This window comes from Pelecanus crispus, chromosome 1 (genome assembly GCF_030463565.1).
Source record: "Pelecanus crispus isolate bPelCri1 chromosome 1, bPelCri1.pri, whole genome shotgun sequence".
Taxonomy (NCBI): Eukaryota; Metazoa; Chordata; class Aves; order Pelecaniformes; family Pelecanidae; genus Pelecanus; species Pelecanus crispus.
This window is the reverse complement of record NC_134643.1, coordinates 44,677,146-44,695,194: the sequence shown is the minus strand read 5'-3', so window position 1 is coordinate 44,695,194 and position 18,049 is coordinate 44,677,146. Positions and strand designations below refer to the sequence as shown.

At 39.0% G+C, this 18,049-nt stretch overlaps 1 protein-coding gene across 3 annotated transcripts in view; it reads right to left on the bottom strand.

The window, feature by feature from the left end:
• NAV3 (neuron navigator 3) overlaps positions 1 to 18,049 on the bottom strand; it is a 273,398-nt gene that overhangs the window by 99,312 nt on the left and 156,037 nt on the right. For 2 of the 3 annotated variants that reach the window (XM_075728018.1, XM_075728019.1), the window contains exons 10-12: positions 11,047 to 11,155; positions 10,254 to 10,637; positions 6,718 to 6,837 (exon numbers count right to left, since the gene is read on the bottom strand). In XM_075728018.1, coding sequence (XP_075584133.1) covers positions 6,718 to 6,837; positions 10,254 to 10,637; positions 11,047 to 11,155 — 613 coding nt within the window. Of the gene's footprint in view, positions 1 to 6,717; positions 6,838 to 10,253; positions 10,638 to 11,046; positions 11,156 to 16,882; positions 17,424 to 18,049 lie in introns of those variants that run through there. The other variant, XM_075728020.1, reaches the window with a different exon arrangement.

Here is an 18,049-nt window from a genome sequence, read left to right as displayed (position 1 = left end):
GAAAAAGTAGATTTGTGAGAACGTTAAATGTGTCAGCTGTAAACAGCCAGCCTTCAGTTTAATGACCCTACAGCAAACTACATGCTCAGCTCATTTAGCATCGCATAAGAATGTAATTCTCTTCCATTCCCTGCAAAAGTTTAAAAACTTATTTCCATGAATCCCTTTTTCATATAAACTGAAATTAGTTGATATTGTCCCTCTTTCTATCACTTGACAAAAAATGAAAAAGGGAAAACTTCATTTGTCATTCATTTCACATAATCACTTGCAGCTCAGGCTTGTTTTAAAGCAAACATCTGCCACGCACTGCTCTTGCCTTTTCTGAATGTCATTTCCTTATGTAAGCTGGGTGCAAAGAAATGTGTCTGCAGACATGATGCTGCAGGATCATGACAGTTTAACATACTAATGACAGCATGCTAACAATGCAGTTTGTTTATGTCACTGATATTAATAAAGTATCTGAAACTAAAAACTCACACAGCTGTTAAATGTTTCCATGTTTTGGTTTGTGGTTCTATGGGCAATTTCTATAGATATTTAAAGCAACTAAGGAAAGAGACAACATCACAAAAAATTAGATCAAAGTCCAGTTGCTCTGCTTATTGTCCAAATCCTTACTTTAGAAATCATGACCAGAAACAAAGTCATACTCAATTCGAATACCATTCTTTCTAAATTAATAATGCTGTACAAAATCATATTACAGTAAATTTTATATTTAATTATGCCTTTGAAAATAAGGTATTTATCCTCAAAGGATCCTGAATACTTAACAACATAATGAGCCAGAAAACCAGGAATGCTCCTTTTGACACAACTATTCTGCTCTTCATGCATGGATACAACCATACTTATGCTTTAGGTACTTAAATAGAGCATCCTTAGTTTGCAGAAAAAATAAAAATCCAGATACACATTGAAATAGACACTTCTAACTAGTAACTTTCTCGATAGCCTAACAGATGCCAAAATGAGGAAAGATTTACACCAGAGATTATGAAAATGCAGGATCATTTGAGAATAATAAAAGTAAATGGTGGGAAATGTTAACAGCAACAGCTGTGAGAAGAAATTATGGAAGATTAAAATTGTAGAAGAGAGCAACAAAAGTAAAAACAGTTTAAAATTTAAATTGCTTCACAAGAGAGATTCTTTAATTATGGTTTCTGGAGATATTTGAGTAATAGCTCAAAACGGTGAGGTAGAGATATTTATAATTATTTCAGTATCCTAAGAACCTACTAATACTGTAAAATCACAGACAGGAAAATTATAGCAGATCACACGATTGGATGAACCATGCTGACTTTAAGGTCTATAATGACTTTTTTAGGTTGTGCACTGAATAGCAATTGCAGGCATACTTAGTGGTGAAGGCAGATGCAAAGGTATAGGAAGTCTCCCTACACCGCGCAGTTGATTTGTAGCAAAACTCAGTTTTGCCCAAGAAAGTCACAGACAGCAAGAAGTAGGTATATCTATTTTATGTTTTGTTATTTCATATCTGTGGGATGAATGTTTGTATTATTGCTATAGACATTGGTACCCAGAGTTGGACACAGCTGAAATTTTGGGAGACAGAGGAAAGGGTAGAGGTCTGAACGTGTGCACACAGTGAATATCACTAATACTATGCTATATACAATTCCTTTAACTATCCATAGTAAATCCTGCTCTGTTACCAGAAGCAGCAAAGTGAACAGGTAATAGTTGCAACATGGCGGAAGAGTGATCACATCAACACCAAACTGCAGGGACACATGGCAGAAAGCACAGTATTAGCACAGTGCTGAAATACACATTACACAGAAGCATCTGGGTAGAAAAGCAATACATAAAGTATGCCTGTCCACTGAACCACATCCCAAAGGGTTAAATTCCAAACAACACCAGTGGTTTCAACATGCTGCCAAAACTTTGCAGCATGAGGACAGGCATTGTATTCTAATAGGATTTTAAGTTACTGTTCATGATGTCTCTCAGCCTTTTCTGATACTACCAACCCTATGAAACAGGGCTCCCAGTTCAACACTCCTTTGAACTCTAGAAAAGTTCCTTTTCCAAAAGTATAATATTCCAACTCCAGGCTCATCTACTCAGACAAACACCAGAAGAAGACTTATAGTCATTCATGCAGGAAGTTAGTTAATAAACGACAGGCAAAATCTGGAATTATTTTATTATAATTATAATTAATAATGTATTATGCTGATTATGGTTTGGCTGAGAACAAACAGGCCAGCCTAAGCTAGTCTGAGATAACTGCCAAATCTTCTGCACATGTGACAGATGGTGGAAGCATTTTAAAGACTCCCTGTGCACAAGAACTCTGTGTAATGGGGGCTCAGATTCAATGCAACAGTGAAGTAGCTGAAGCGGGTCGTGATAAAAGCAAACTAAGTAGCAGAAGCTACCTCTAAAGCCTTGGGTTTCATATGAAGAAAAGGTGAAAAAAAGAGGACAGTGCATTCAAGGGATGTGAGGTGAAAGTAGTTGCACAACTTATGTTGAATGTTGACTGATGAAAGTGAAGGAAACTGTGGCTTTTGATACAGTGCATTAAATTCAGCAGGTATGGGGGGTGGAAGGACAAAGGTTGATCTCGGTGGAGCTATATCCCCTTCTAAAAGGGCTTGTTTAAACTTTCCTAACAGTTTTTATGGACAACACAGGGTGGTTTGGAAACATTGCAACTTACTTTTCAATAAACCTTATTCTTCCCAAGAACTTAATTCATTTTATGTGCTTATGTTTAATCTCTTGGCTCATCTTACTTTGAAAAGGGTTTTGAACTCCAAGAATGTTCCTCAAATACTCCCTCTAAGAGTCCCAGAAGGCAAGTGCTAGAGTGTAGATGAGGAAGACAGAACAATAAATGGAAAGTAATATCATATAACTGAGAACTCTCCCAGCCACATCCCAAGTTACGCCCGCTGTAGAGAATCCATCTTCCTCTCTAATTAATTTCTTATGGTATCTGAAGCAAGGTAAATTGCAAGGAATAGGCATTTATAGACCAAAAAAAGAGTCCAAATTAGCAAAAAGTCAAACGAAGAATGATACAACTGTTGACGTCTGATGCTGCCAGTGTCCCTTCAGCCTTTCATTGAACCATTACGGTTCTTTCCCTCGAACAAGCAAATATGCTGTGTTCCTTTCTACACCAATGTGCTTTCCAGAGCAGTATGCAATCAGCACTTAAGCCTTGGCTTATGGTGCATTAATGAATTTGACTTTTTACGAAGTTGTTCAAAGAGCAATTTAACATTATTATTTGAATGAGCTCTCTCAGGCTAGGTTTCCACATGCAGATCCTTCAACCCTTTGCTTTTTGGCAAGAAATGGAGATGTAGGTGCTATCTGAAACCAATTTAGAGTGGAGTCAAACTGGGAACCTGATTGTCTTTTTATACCCGTTCCATGCCATTAATTTCAATGAATTATTCCTGATTTATCCATGAAATGAGAATCAGTGCGAAAGTATACATTTCCCAGAAATGGAATTACCCTTAGAGACATCATCAGCCCACCTATCTGAAGAATAATGTACTGCCATCTCACAAAAAGAAAAAGTTCTAAAATATAAGCAGAAGCTGTAATTTAGGTTGTCAGAGAAAACCCAAGTTCAGTTTTCATGAAGAACATGGTATTGCTGTCAGCAAAAGTTGCTGGCTCCAGTGATGGACAGAATACTAAACTTCTCTCCTGGCTGCTAATGTAAATCAGATATTTGCAGCATATCATTTATTTTCTGCCTAAACAGAGATGCCAGCAGACTCCTTTACAACAGAAAGGCCAGGGCAAATCATGCCAGTTATGAAAAAGGCTTATAGTAATGATACTGCAGAGAAAATGCATATGTCCTTCACATATCTACAGGGATGACAGAGAGGAGAATAATCCTCTTTCATGGAAGTTCATTATACCAGTGGCAAGGCATACCTTGAAGCCTTGACACAAATGCTATGATTTTTTTTTCAGAGCAGAAAAATATTTAAAATGCTATGTGAGATAAGACGAAATCTCAGGTACCCACATTGTGGTGAAAGGCCAAAATCTATCCTGCCAAACAAAGCGAGAATCTCAGCAATCTCTGTATTGCTTTTTCCACCCGATTTCATATCATAAATATAACACACATTGTTGAAGATCAGCATAAACAATTTTTTGTGTGTGTGTTTGACCTAATACAAGTTTTTTGTGACCCATTTTGGCAAGCATACATTGTGTTATCATCAAAACTCATAAAAATGTTTTTTTCCCCTTCCTAGATACCTTCTTGCCGCTTCAAGGAATAGCACACACTTATACACAAGAAAAATCTATGTCAACAAAGCATGATTAAGGTTGTAAAAATCAAGCATTGAAAGGTCAGAAAATGCCAGAATTGTCTGAACATCCATAATTTAAATCTCTCATGCCTGTGCATTATGATGAAGTTTTTAATTATATGATAGCATATAGTATGTTCCATGACACCCCATTTATAGGGTCCAGAAAAGCACAGGAGTCCAGCTTTCATTCTTTGTGTAAGGGAAAGCCGTCATTACAGGGTGAATCCAACTTCACATCCGTAGGCTTTCAGCTCAGAAATTACTTTGGGGCTTGCTCATGCAGTTTGCTAATGTCAAGAACAGTTTGCAAATGCACAGTGAAGATAGAATATATTGAGATTTTAGTTGTTGAGATCTAATAAATCTTTCCTGAATACAAATGAATTTCACTTTTTTAAAAAGCCTTGTATCTTGCATAAAATTGGTCATCTTTTCACTCAAGACACAAAATAATCTCCTGACAAATTTGAAGTCCCTGCTCCACAACATGGCAAGCGATAGACTCAGAGATGAAAGACTCAGAAACAGCAGAGTAGTTTTTAGCACAACATTTTTAGCCAGTCTGACAAAGTTGTGTAAACAAACCAGAACAGATTTATGTACTGGGAAATGCTGGATGATCTCATTAATTGAGAACTGATGGTAGCCTCCCTGTGGTTTCACATGCAAAACATGTATGTACCTGCACACTATGCAGAACAAATTAATACATACATTACTAAATAACACTTTGAAGCAAAACAAACACAAAGCGTTTGAGTGGCATCTAGAGTTTGAGGAATACTAAGAAAAATTTAAAATCCCTTAATTTGGACCTCTCTTTTTTTTTCAGGGAAAATGTGCGTGGTTTGAAACCTGGGTGTGAATATTGCATAGTGGGAAGAGCTCTAATAACTTCACTCCTAAGTGAAAAGATATAGAGACGTACAAAAACGTGGGCGCTAGCGACATTCTCTGTCTTTAATTACATGACTCCCAGCCTCTAAATTTTCCATCCTCTCTCCCACTTTGAGCTTAAGGAAGGTTCTTGTTCTCACATACAGAGCTCCACAAAAGTCCCTCCTGCCCACATCTCATTTCTCATTTTCTCCTTCTGTTACTGCCTGAGTTCTATCCAAATTATTTTCTTAAACGCCTACTGTACACTTTCTCTGGTCTTTGCATCACGTCAATGCTTGCCTTCCAAAGAACCGAGCCATGTTCATTTAAATTGCTATTTAAAATAGGCTTTTTCTGCAAGGTCAACAAATGCTAATATGTTAGCTAAAGCAACCTTCTTTTTTAAGTAACTGGTTCTCTAGATGAAAATTATCTTCTTTATCCTGATGCATTGCATGCACTGTTTGACTAACGCAGACTATCCCTGAGTTGTGTCACAGGCATATTTTCACTAGAAAACTGTGAAAAGTAAAAATTATATCATACCTAGGTTAATATCCTAGAACTTCTTCAGCTAACTTGCTGGGTTTGTAAAACCAGAGCCACTCTGTGAACCTTTTCTCCCTTCCTGATTAAATACTGTTTTTTCCTTAAAGGAAACTTGATTTTAAAAAGATGGGACTGAAATCAACCCCCTAAAACTGAAGACTGCCAAGTTTCACAGCTGCTCCTTATCTCTATGATGGTCTGACCACAACCTCAGAGCTGACAGCTCTAAGTTCTGCAAAAGTTGCGTTATGAATTTTTATTTCTCAGACATGGATAAAAGCCACCAATATGAATCTACTTTAGGTTAAAGGAAAAGAAAGAGAAAACACTTGTCTAATCTGCAGAAGTACTAGTGGGAGCATGTTTTTATGCTCGCTCCCATGTATACACATGTAAGGCAGGATAGTGTTCTTTCTTTTTTCACACTGCATAGGCAATGGGATATAACCCCACTTCTCGCTTCCCACTGCTCACTGGTACTGCCTTCTTCTGACACCCTCAGAGGTCAAAAAGGGTGGAGAAGACCAGGGTTCTGGTTCCAGCCAACTCCAAATACGTGTTCTGACCCACATCATCAGGCACGCGCAAGCTCTCTGCTGCCTAGAGACCATGTGTATTCTCTCTATGCCCATCAATTGACAAGGCAACCTGTAAAAATCACGTTCCATTTCAGGGATTCAAGATTCCAAGTAACGTCTGGGCTTCTTAATATTTTCTCTTACATCTTCAATAATAAATTCTTCCTAAGGCCCCTTCCCATGTGAGAAATTTGCTTTTTCCCCATTCATTTTGGCATTTGGTGTATTGTGTTCTCAGAAACCTAGCAGCCTCAGAAGTTTGCTTTCTCTTGCTATTCCTTATGAACAAAACAGTGATATATTAGCAGGTACGAAGGACGAAAAGTATCTGTAAAGCTCAGATAGCTTTTTACTTAGCAAAGCACTATTACCTGTCTGCATCCACAGTCACGTCATGAACCCCTCTCTGAATGACGTCTCGAGAGGCAGCTAGGTCTGGTATTCGGTTCAGACTTCTTGTATATAGGTTGAGTCCTCCATCTGTCATGTACCTGAAAATAAATGTGTGGTCAATCAGTGTGAAACGCAGCCATCTGGCAACGACGTTTCACTCTAAAGTTAATGGACTGTGGAATTCAAATGTTTAAGGTATGGCCTATCCTATTAGATACTAGACTTATACTATATATTCTCACTTTGTGTGCCCAAAGCAAGGAGACCAGATATATGCCTATTTTCTAGGATCATTTGTCTTTTTCTGTGATGGCTTACAGGCCAACCTGTTTTGTTAAAATATATTTAGATTGAAACTCTCAAGTGTCTTCAAAAATTTTAAGTGCATTTTAAGTACTGCAGTTTTGTCAAATACTAGCACAAGATGCAAGAAGCATAACTCCAGCTAAAAAAGAAAAAGAAGGAAAAAAAAATCATTATCATCCACCTAAATGGGAACAGAAATTGAGAACTCAAATCCATAGTCCCTGCTGGGATGCAATTGTTCAGATATGAAAGAGATATCCACTGAAGCCCTTACAATGACCTTTAAGAATCTGTTTCTATCTGTGTTCCTTTAGCTTGATTCCTACCACTTCACATTATAATGAATGACTAATGAATTGAACTGTGAGTATAGTGCTGCTTACTCACTAGAGAACCATTAAAAGTTTCTGAATTTCAAGCAGCAATAATTTCTGGAATGCCTACCTACAGTTTAATATTTCTACGAGAGGACTTGGTGCTTATAACTGAGCAGTGTCACGAGCCTGTCCTACTCTCAAGACCTGTTCATTATTTTCTCAAAAGACCTTTCATTAAACTGTCTTCCCTCTTAGGTTCTTGTTTTTTACATTTCCCTCTTGTAGTTTTTGGTAACTTTAGTGTAGCAACCTAGTACAGACCTGGCACAAATTTATTTGTGAAGGACCATGCACACGTATGGCACTTAACATAGAAGTATACAGACAGAAAAAAATTTGGTATACCTCAGTGAACCTGCTCAAAGTAAATTTACTGAAGTAAGCGTAGTCCCAATGCTAGGATGATGGCTAAAATGATCTACTGGAGCTCGCTCCTAATTCAAGTAATCTTTGACACAAGTTCTCCTTGAGCCATGAAATAGTACTACTCAAATCCATCTTTCAGTCAAAGTGTGTGTCCAAGTACACAAACATTTAATAACTCTACACAGACTCCTAGGCACAAGCCAAGGCACACACATACTGCTGGTGCTCCAGATGTTCTGTTGGCCCTCTCCCTGCAGTTCCTTCTGGGAGTTCATTTAATTGAAATCAACTGTCCCAGAGACCGCAGGGCTAATACGGCAGCCCGGGAGCACCAGCCTCCACCCACGCGGTTCGGGACACGTGAGCGGGTACAGACTTTGAAAGCAAAGCTGCAGTAGGGTAGCCCTTCGCGACAGCTACACGTTGAGACGGCATCGTGTCCTGGATGGCAATCTGGATCAAGGCAACTTCGAGTGCATTAAAACACAAAGAGTTGGTGTGCTTATTTTTGACTGAACTCTGAGGCATTTTACGCACTGGTAAGATTTGGCCTGCATTTCAGCAAGGGATTTCTGAAACTCTGGTATCTGGAGTCTGCAGAAGGTAACTTCACATTTGTTTTCAAAGGTAAATTAACAGTCACACTTACACACTAGATTTATCCTTTTATTAAACAGAAAATTTAGACTTTTTGACAGATTATTTAGCTAGGGGTGAATTATGCAGTAGGTTCCAAGGCTCTGGAATTGCATATTAAATTTAGCTGTGGTTTGAATGCAATCCAGTCGATATGGATTTTTTCCTGTATAAATAAGGCCTGAATGGAGAGACTTAACAAACGCAACAGGCCTTCTTCGCACTAATTTCTAATTACTGCTGCATTCCTGTCCCCAAGTGTTTAAAGTAATTAAACTGAAAATGGAAGAGGCATAAAGGAGATAAGACTTTACACGCCTCAGTGAATCCTGAAATTTCAGAGCTTATTAACTTGTTTTTAACATTTACCACACCTAAAAATGTTAACTGAGCACATTGCAACTTACTGTCTATTGAGTCATCCTTATTACAGATGCAAAGAAAAGTCACACAAGATGACTATATTAATTCTCTAATGTGATAAGCTAATTAATACAACTCATCAGGCACTGCAAAGGATTCCCCATCTTCTTTTTTTTTTTTAAATAAACCCATGCATCCATCAAAGGCAGCATTTATATTTCCTTTATGATAAAAGGTCTTTAGACATTAAAGTATTACATTTTCCATATGTCTTTTCTCTGTTCTAGCACACATGAATACGGCATCCTACTTGACAGCCACTAATGCTATGCTGTGGACAACCTTTGTCAGCAGCGCTCCATTCACAGATCACTGAAACAGGGCACCAGGGAGATACAGGAATATGCTTTCTTTATAGTTATGCTTTTTCTAGAGATCTATCTTTGGATGGTGCTTGAGGTGAGCCACTACTCTAGAGAGCGCTTTGATCACAGACTTACATTTGCCCTTCGGAACGTATCATATCCAATTTCATCACCCACCATTCTCTACTCATAGCTATACTTCAAACTAAAGATTACATTGACAGCAAGGGTTCTAAATTTATACAGAGCAAAGCAGTATGGTGTGACATGGCCGTGTACTCTATGGGACTTCTGTTCAATGTTACCTCAGCCACAAAGCAGCCTTGAGATGCCAACGACAGCACTGAACAGTAATTTAAGTATAAGTAAAACAGTAACATGGCTTTTTTTTGTAAGTGATGCTTTAGGAGTCTAGCATACCTAGGAGTGAAGTGACTTATGTTCCAAGACTGGTATAAGAATCATTAAATAGTAATGTTAAACACAGAGAATGCAGTACCCCAAAGTCAATCAATTGATTGATCAAATTAAGCAAACAAAAATAAAAATAATTGCCATTCTTCTTCTTGGTTATGCTAGAAGAGTGATCTTTCACAAAAACGTATTTCTACAGCTCAGATGATATGCACAGTTGAAAAATTGCAATAAAGGCCACCACACAGACTATACTAGGCAATATTTGAAGTGGAAACAAAGTCAGTGCTGTCAGCAACTGCTTTTCATCAGCTGCATCCAATACCATATTTACCATCTCAAATAAAACATAAAAATACCAAAAGAAGACCCATCCCAGAGCAAGCAGTGCAAAATGATGGTTTACCAAATAACTGAGAAATTCCAGGAAGTAGTAAGAAGTACCTGTACTCTTATCAAAGTTCATAGCAAAGTCATGTTGATGTTAAAGAAGAAGAACTGAATTTGAAGGCAGGCAAGAACATCACTGGCAGCTTAGGGGCGCTTTTTTTTGGTTTTTTTTTAATATATATATTTTTATGTAGCAACCGTAATGCAGCTTCCAGTCATGTGCCAGAATTTGTTAGAAAAATCCTATTAAACCTGCCAATCATGCATTAGCTCAAATGGAGAAAAAGTGCTACTTACCCACTATTGATGTCATCCGTTCTGAGGCTTTTCCCAAGAATGTCCCCATCGCTCATGTAGCCACCAACGTCAACTTCAGAGGACATGTCCAAATCACCACTCCCCTTCTCACTCATGTCAATCTGTGAGATATTTCCAAGGCGAGAAACAGCTGCTCGGCGAAGTGGGGTGGTGTACATGAATCGAGAAGGGTCTGTGTGTATGAAACGACTCGCGCTGCTGCGAGGATAACCAGCACCCAGGGACGGGGCATCTCCTGCCTGCAGCCGAGGACTGGCCTGCCCTAGCCTCCAAGTCACTGGGGTGGACCGGCTTGTCAAGCTGGGTATGCTTCTCCCATTCACCTCAGTTGTCACAGTGCTGTCAAAAGTTGTCTCCAATGTGCTACCAAACAAAATGGAGAAGTCAGTGAACTGTGCTATCTCTGTTCCTGAGAAACAAGGAAAAGCAAAGGCTGGAAGAATATGTATTTTTTAAAAAAGTTCTCTGTGTGTGTATTTCTCCATGTGCACATGGGTTTGTGTAAACAATAACCTCTACTTATAAAATAACCTAAAATAAATTTTATAGGCTTCTAAGTGGATGTATATGAAACAATAACCATCTTTGTGAATGATTTTATAAGTCACTTTGACAATAAAGTATATTAAAGTCATATTTAAGTTGTTGAGGCAGTCTACCAAACGGTGTGGTTAGTGTCATAGTTAATTCTCCCTTGAAAGTGATTAATTCAGCAACTAGTAATACTCTCCTACGTTCCAAATTTTTAGCAGTCTACACAAACCCAGTATACCTGTGGCTTATCTGGGTCCCTCTAAGGCTGGACATAGTTTCTTCCAAATTCTGTCTCAGGTCTGCTATATTCTTTACAGTTCTCATTCTTCTTGTTTCAGGGTCTTCCCCTGGAAGAAAACAGCAAAACCAGCATAAATTTTAGCGCAGACGAGCATATAAGGTTCAATAAAGTGCACACATGTATACACAGCCGAGGATACACACATATGATTGTAAATAGGTCTGTCCCTTTAATCTTTTAAAAAATAAAACCTCATTCTTTCAGTAATAAAACACACACATGCTTATAAAAAACATGTGGTATGTAAAAAACCTACCAAAAAGAGTCCTGGTGAAGAATGCCTGTTAGGGCCCGACTCTATTAATGAAACTCAGATTTACAGCGTTGGGATTTTTATCCTCTGTAATCAAGGCACGATGCAGCCCCAGACCACTTGATACATTACACAGCCCCTTTTTCCTCCTTGACATTTTACATGACTTGGTAGGAAATAAAGCCACAATAAATCTGTGTCTGGAAAGAATTGGGATGACTGTTACAGCAACTCTTCAGTATGCACTTAACATCCAGGCTATTTCAAAGTACTCTCTAAGTCAGGCACTTAATAAGGCATCTTTTCTGAACTGTAATGGTTTCCTGAAGAGGGAGATTATTCTTCATATGGGATAAAAAAAATGCTTTTCTTGGGATAAAAATCTGAATGCTTTAAGCACATGCATCATTTATACAATTACGGATTTTAATACCCTTCAGCGATCCACTGTGAAAAGCTAGTCTGGTATCTTAAATACTGCAGCCCACAGAACTTCACCTGGAACATCCTGAATAATGTTTACTTTACACAATTAAAAAAAAAAAAAAAAAAAGAAGAAAAAAAAGGTTATATATTATGCGGTACAAAAGGAAAATATAATAAGCCTCAAAGCAACCTCCAAAAGTCCTATATGAAGAAACAAAAATGCATGTTCTTTAGTGTATTCATATAAAGGAATTTTAGTTCATCTTTCTTTTGGAGAATAAGAGAATTTCAAAAGAAAAATTGTGACAAAAATCACTGATTTGTTCAAGGCTAGCATTCTGCTTGTGGCTCTGTCCTATATCTGTTGTTTGAAAGAAGGTTGGCAAGAAGCGTCATTATTACAGTTTTCTGTACAATGCTGAATACAAAGTGCAAATAATTTCTTTTTGACTCTATCAATGATAAATTTCATGTCATACCTCACCTTGTTAAGTTAATTTTACTCCTCATTTTGGAAATGTTATCATCAAGAATGATACTGTGCAACCACTAAAATTATCTCTCATATTTAACTCTAGATTTCAGCATTCTCATCCAGAACAAGCTTTTAATCTAATTTCTGAATCCTCAGGACATCGAGAAACTGTTTCATCTTTGAATACATCTAACAGGAGGTAGTCTGGTGAATTTAAACTCACATTTAAAATCATATAAAAATCAAGATCAGAAATGCAGGCAGAGGCAAAATACCATATAGCACCATGATATTTCACACTTGAAAAATGTAAAATATGCATGCAGATACACATCTTCACGTTGCTGTATTTCTCATTCTGTTGCCACCTTTCCTCCTCCCAGGTTTGTGTGTGAGTTTACACAAGATATAAATTCAAATGGTGATGCCTTTGAGGAAAAGCATGGTGTGCCATCTAAGTGAAAAAGCAGGTAGGAGATGTTTGGGAAGGAAGGAAAAGAAAAAAAAAATGGTATCCTTTGCAGAGTAGATAAAATGGGAAAAAAGGAAGGAGGAGATCTTAATGCAGAGCTTCCCAGAGAAGTTGCATAGGACAGAGAACTGGGAAATATTCAACATGGGGTTGGAAGCAATGAAAATTTTCTGTTTAACAAAGCATTCTGGAAAAGTAAAGGAAAAAAAAAAAGTCCTACAGGAGAAAATTCTGGTGAGGTAAAAAGATCTCAACACAACTTCTGTTTGAACGCATGGGAAAAGGGTTGACTTGCAGCAGAACTACAACTATGGGTTTAATACCGGTTTACAAAAAGCATTGGGTTAACATATACAGTGACATTTATTTCAAACATAAGGGAGAATCAGCATAAGCAAACTATATTTGAACAATGGTTCACTTAAGCTCCTTAACTTTGAGTTTTGACTTAAAGATGAAGCCTTTGAGCTCATTGACAAACTGAATTGCTACTGTACCTTCTTCTGCAGGTCAGGTCCTATTGCCTAAACACTCTGCAGGCAGTTAAGAAAAATCCCAACTCCTGACATTAAATGGAAATAAATTATTCCATATACACTTTATTTCTTCTCTGATAGACAAATGATGCATGATACTAGCCAAGGTACCCTGCAGTTGTGGCTCAATGTCAAGCTACCTTTGACAGCAATGCCAGTTTGAGGTTTTCCCATTGAGTCTGCCCTGTCTATGTCTTGTGTCCTCGTTGCTGCAGCCAAACAGTCCTTCAGGAGCTGCTGTTTATCTGTTTGTTTTATCGCTCCAAATAAATTCTTCAGTGGTTTCATGATCCAACAGTCCATAAACCTCTGGGTTGGCACCATGGAAATGACAGTGGGGTCAACACCCGGACAGGGTGGAGACAAGAAGCAGGAATACAGGCACAGCACCGCTGCCAAACTCTCCATCTTCTCAAGCCGCACCCCGAGGTCATGTCCATTCACAAAATTTTGCTCCATAAAATAAACTACCTCTGTGCATTTTTACACGTAATACCTTGCAGGAGGCAAATGTTCACTCTCAGATTGAAATTACCACAGCTGCTCCTGTGTTTCAAGCTAGACGTGTTCAATCAAGCACCTTGCTGATCAATGTACCTGTGGGTCCCAGGTACTGCTTGCAGAGTTTTCTGCACCATCCCGGAGATTCCCGTGAAGCAAAAGCGCTCATGCCAAGGCAAAGCTGGAGACGATTAAGTCCTGTTAGACTGAACCTGCTGTTGAAGGCCCAGACAGTTCCCAGGCAGACTGTCCGTGCCTGCCTCCAGGCAGGTGCACTCAGCTCCTCACTGTCACTGCCAAAGGGCAGCTTTCCCCCCTCTGCCAAATGCACTCAAATTTACTTCCAGGATCACGTTATATTCCTGCCACAATACCTGTACAGGGAAGACTCAGGACCTGTTACTTGCCCTGCCTCAAACCAGGGTTGAAACTGTAGCTTGTTGGTAAAAGACAATTTTCTGTTATACACAGAAAGACAAATTCCAGGGTGTAAGCAGGCAGAATTAAAGGCAAAGTAATACTTTACATTTATTTGAGGAACTGAATATAATTCATATTTGCAGTGACTTTGCCCTTTCCTTCCTTGTTTATCCTTGTCAGTTGTCCTTTGCTGTGCGTTAACACTGGAAATTCTTGCAGTAAAAATGACAGCAACTGTCTTTTTTAATATATATTGCACAGTAAATAGCATAACAAAGCCTTAAGGTATAATTGCAATACAAAAAAAAAAAAAAAAAAAAAGGTGCATATATATGGCAAACTGCCAAAATGTATTTTCACAGGGAAGAATATTTTACTTTCAGAAAAATTATACCATATAAAGTGGTGTTATTCTATCCTGGAAAGGTGAAAAGTTTGAGGTCTAATATCTTTTGATCTCTCAGTGACACAAGGGGCAATTTCAAAATCTTTCCACCATTTTTTTCTAAAAAAGATACAACTGGAGTTTTATGATCTTAAATACTACATGGTACTACATACAAAATCCTTGTAATTGTAACTAGTGTTTTAAAAATAATTGTTCTTTTTTCTTTCCATCCTTCTTTTAAGGACGTATCAATGGACTCATGCTGTACCATGGATGAACAAGTCAGAAAGTATAAACAGTTGAACATGATGCTTGAGAAATTTTCTGTACTGAGTGCAAGATCTTCAGACCTAACTTGCATCTTACGTTACGCACATTTTCAGGACAGCACTGTGGCTCCCCATCTACACCAAGCCTCCTTCTGTACAGAGGACCATAGGGATGGTGAAAATGTGTTTTTTTCTGAAAGCTAGCTACATCGTGCCTGCTAGAAGAGATGCTATGGTGGTTATTGCAGCAGGATTGGGACACACTGTATGGGTTCAAAGGAAGCCCAGACTCCCCCAGGCACCTTGTTGCTTATTACTATTATTATCATAGAGTCTATCCATATTTGCATGACCTAATATAACAGAAATGCTCCCTGGCTTGTTATCTCAAGAGGTTCTGGTTTGTAGGCTGAAGAAAAGCTACTCTATTTCATATGTAGAGAGACTGGGATAAGAAAGACTAAAACCAGGGTACCCTGAAACTTTCTGTCAAAATTTTGTTCCTCTTACAAGAAAGTCTGATGTAAATATTTTACTGACCCCATGAAATATAATCTGCTCAAAGCACTTGTAGCTTCGTTATTTATGTTAAACATGAATATTCCAAAAGACTGTCCCCAAATTCTTGCCTATAAGCAGTGAACCTTTACAGGTTCCCTCAATAAATTTATAGAGAACACATTCATTTCTTCCATTGTGTCAGATACGTGCACAGGAGATCAAAATAAACATTTTACAGAAATCACTAATCACCTAGGTTAAACTTTTACATTCACATTTCTGAAGCTAACCCATAATTGCAGATTTAATAATACTGTTCATAATCATTTCAGTACGTCCGCATGTGTAATTACAGCCCAAAGCAGATAAATGAGAGAATAATAATTCCATTAATTGTCTGATTTTCATAAAAGGATTTACAAATAATAAGCAACTCCCCAGAAAATTTTCCACTCAGGTGTTAACTGCATTCACAAAGGAAAGTACCAGTATTACCCTGGAGGTAGGGAAACTGAGGCTCACAAGAGAACAGGGATTTGCTCAGTCACATGCAGCTGAAGAGGAGCAGGGAAAAGTGGAGAGCTCAACTTCCTTTGCTAACAAGCCTCTAATCTGTAGGAGAAGCCCCTTTGTGCATACTGGTGTAGTCTAACAACAAAAAGGTATGCATAAAAAGAGAATACTTGTTTCTTTGTTATTTTGAGATGATAGCTTTTTACATTACATACACAGCAGAAATTTTATCCTGAATGTTTAAACACAATCAGGGCTAACGTATCCACCGGCACAGAACCTCCAGGCTAGACACATGCTACATAACCTTGGAAAAGCAAGCAGCCACTTCCACCGTTTGACTGGCTGAAGAACAAAGCTTTGGAAGTGAACACTTTGAGCACTCCTATAAAGGGCTGAGAGATGAAAAGTAAAGCCAGTAACAGAGAAGCCTTTTGAAGCACCTATGGCTGTGGACTTCAAATGCTCACTGGCATGCACTGATATCACTAAACTGGTTATTTAAACTAAACTGAAACCCTGGCTCTCACAATTCCACATATATGGATGAAATTACCAGCGGGGGGGAAGGGGGAAGCAATACTGGAGGGACAGTTTGTAGGTAGGCCAAGACATTTTCTATCTAAACCAAACCTTGGATTCAAGATTTCAATTTTAAGTTAATGAGAACAAATGTCATTAAAATGAAATTATTTATGAGTAAACTAATAGCACTTAAGTGTTTCACCTTATTTTTCCAAACAGCTAAGCAAACTATGCTCAATTATTCACAGGCTGTTGCTGCTCATGCACCCATCAAAAGTGATTTAGACATTTGTCTTCATTTCATACAGTCTTTAGAGGTAGGAGTAAGGAAACAAGGAAGAAATGTCTAGACCCTATTTTTGCATACTATTGCAAATAAACCCAGTTCTGTCTTGTGAAATCACTGTCAAGATCAAAAATCTGCTCCATGCAGATATGTACTAACACTTGGTTCTCCTCCTGCCCTTCCTGATGTCAAGCCAAAGTTAACTTACCTAAAATATCAGTATAAAGGACCTGTTCTAGGTCCCCCAGCATTGTTATTATGACATCTTCATCCAGATGTGCAGTGCCTTCACGCAAGCAGCCTTCCTCCTCCTCCTCTGCCCAGTTCCTGCTGGGGAAATGGGATGTGCAGGATGCATTTTCATCATCTGATTTTCCCCTCTCCTCATTGTCAATCTCAAAACCTTCACGTGTACACCGGTCTCCTGACCTCCTGGACGTGCTGCTTCCAGCAGGTGGTATCGCCTGAAACACTTGGGGTGTGGTGAGACTGGGGTGGCAGAGAGAGTGCACCGACTGCGAGAGTGCCTTGGAAAGGGAGCCTCTGCTCCCAGGTTCTGCCTCCCGCTGGTGGTAACTCTGGCTGGACTTGGAGGCGTTTCCAAACCAGTTCTCCCTGTACGAGTATCGCCTCTTCTCCCCTTCGCTGATGAGCGTGAGATTGGTTAGAGATTTCTGCTTCTGAAGACGAACACACCCTCTTGTAACCTCCTTGCCTTTAAACACTGACAGTTCAGCAGATCGCTGCATCTTTCTGGCTGCGGCTTCCCCTCAGTTAGATTTCATATTTCGGAGACGGACAGCAGTTCAGTTCTTCGGAAAGGTCTGGGAGGTGATCCCTCCAGCACCGCACGCTGCACATCCCAGGTAGTACATACTTGCACTTGCAGTGAAAAGCACAGCTCAAATATGCAGTGTATGTACTGTAAATGACTAGACAGGCACAGTCATTTTCTTTAAAATTATGCTGCTGTCTCTGCTAAGCCACTTCTCTCCCGTCACATTAATCTGCAGTACTTACAGTCATTTTCACTTGGATTTCTCTCAAGCAGAAGAGAGTTGATCAAACACTCTGCTCCAGCACAGAAGTAATCCCAAAAGCCAACTGTGTTTTCCCCTCTCCATCCAATCACCAGTCTCATCGGAGCGGTGGGCCTGCATCTCTGTCTACAGCTGCTGCCTTCTGAAATCCAAAGTAGGCACAAGTGCTGTCTCGGGCTTCCCCCCCCGCCCCCCTCACCAGATCATGACTGATCCCAGTGCACGGCTCTTCACTTTAGATGGGCTGACACAGAACTGCAAGTACAGCCTCCACGTCAGAGCTCAATAAAGAGCCAAAATTAACCACTGAAGCAAAGCTCTGCACAAGCCTCCTT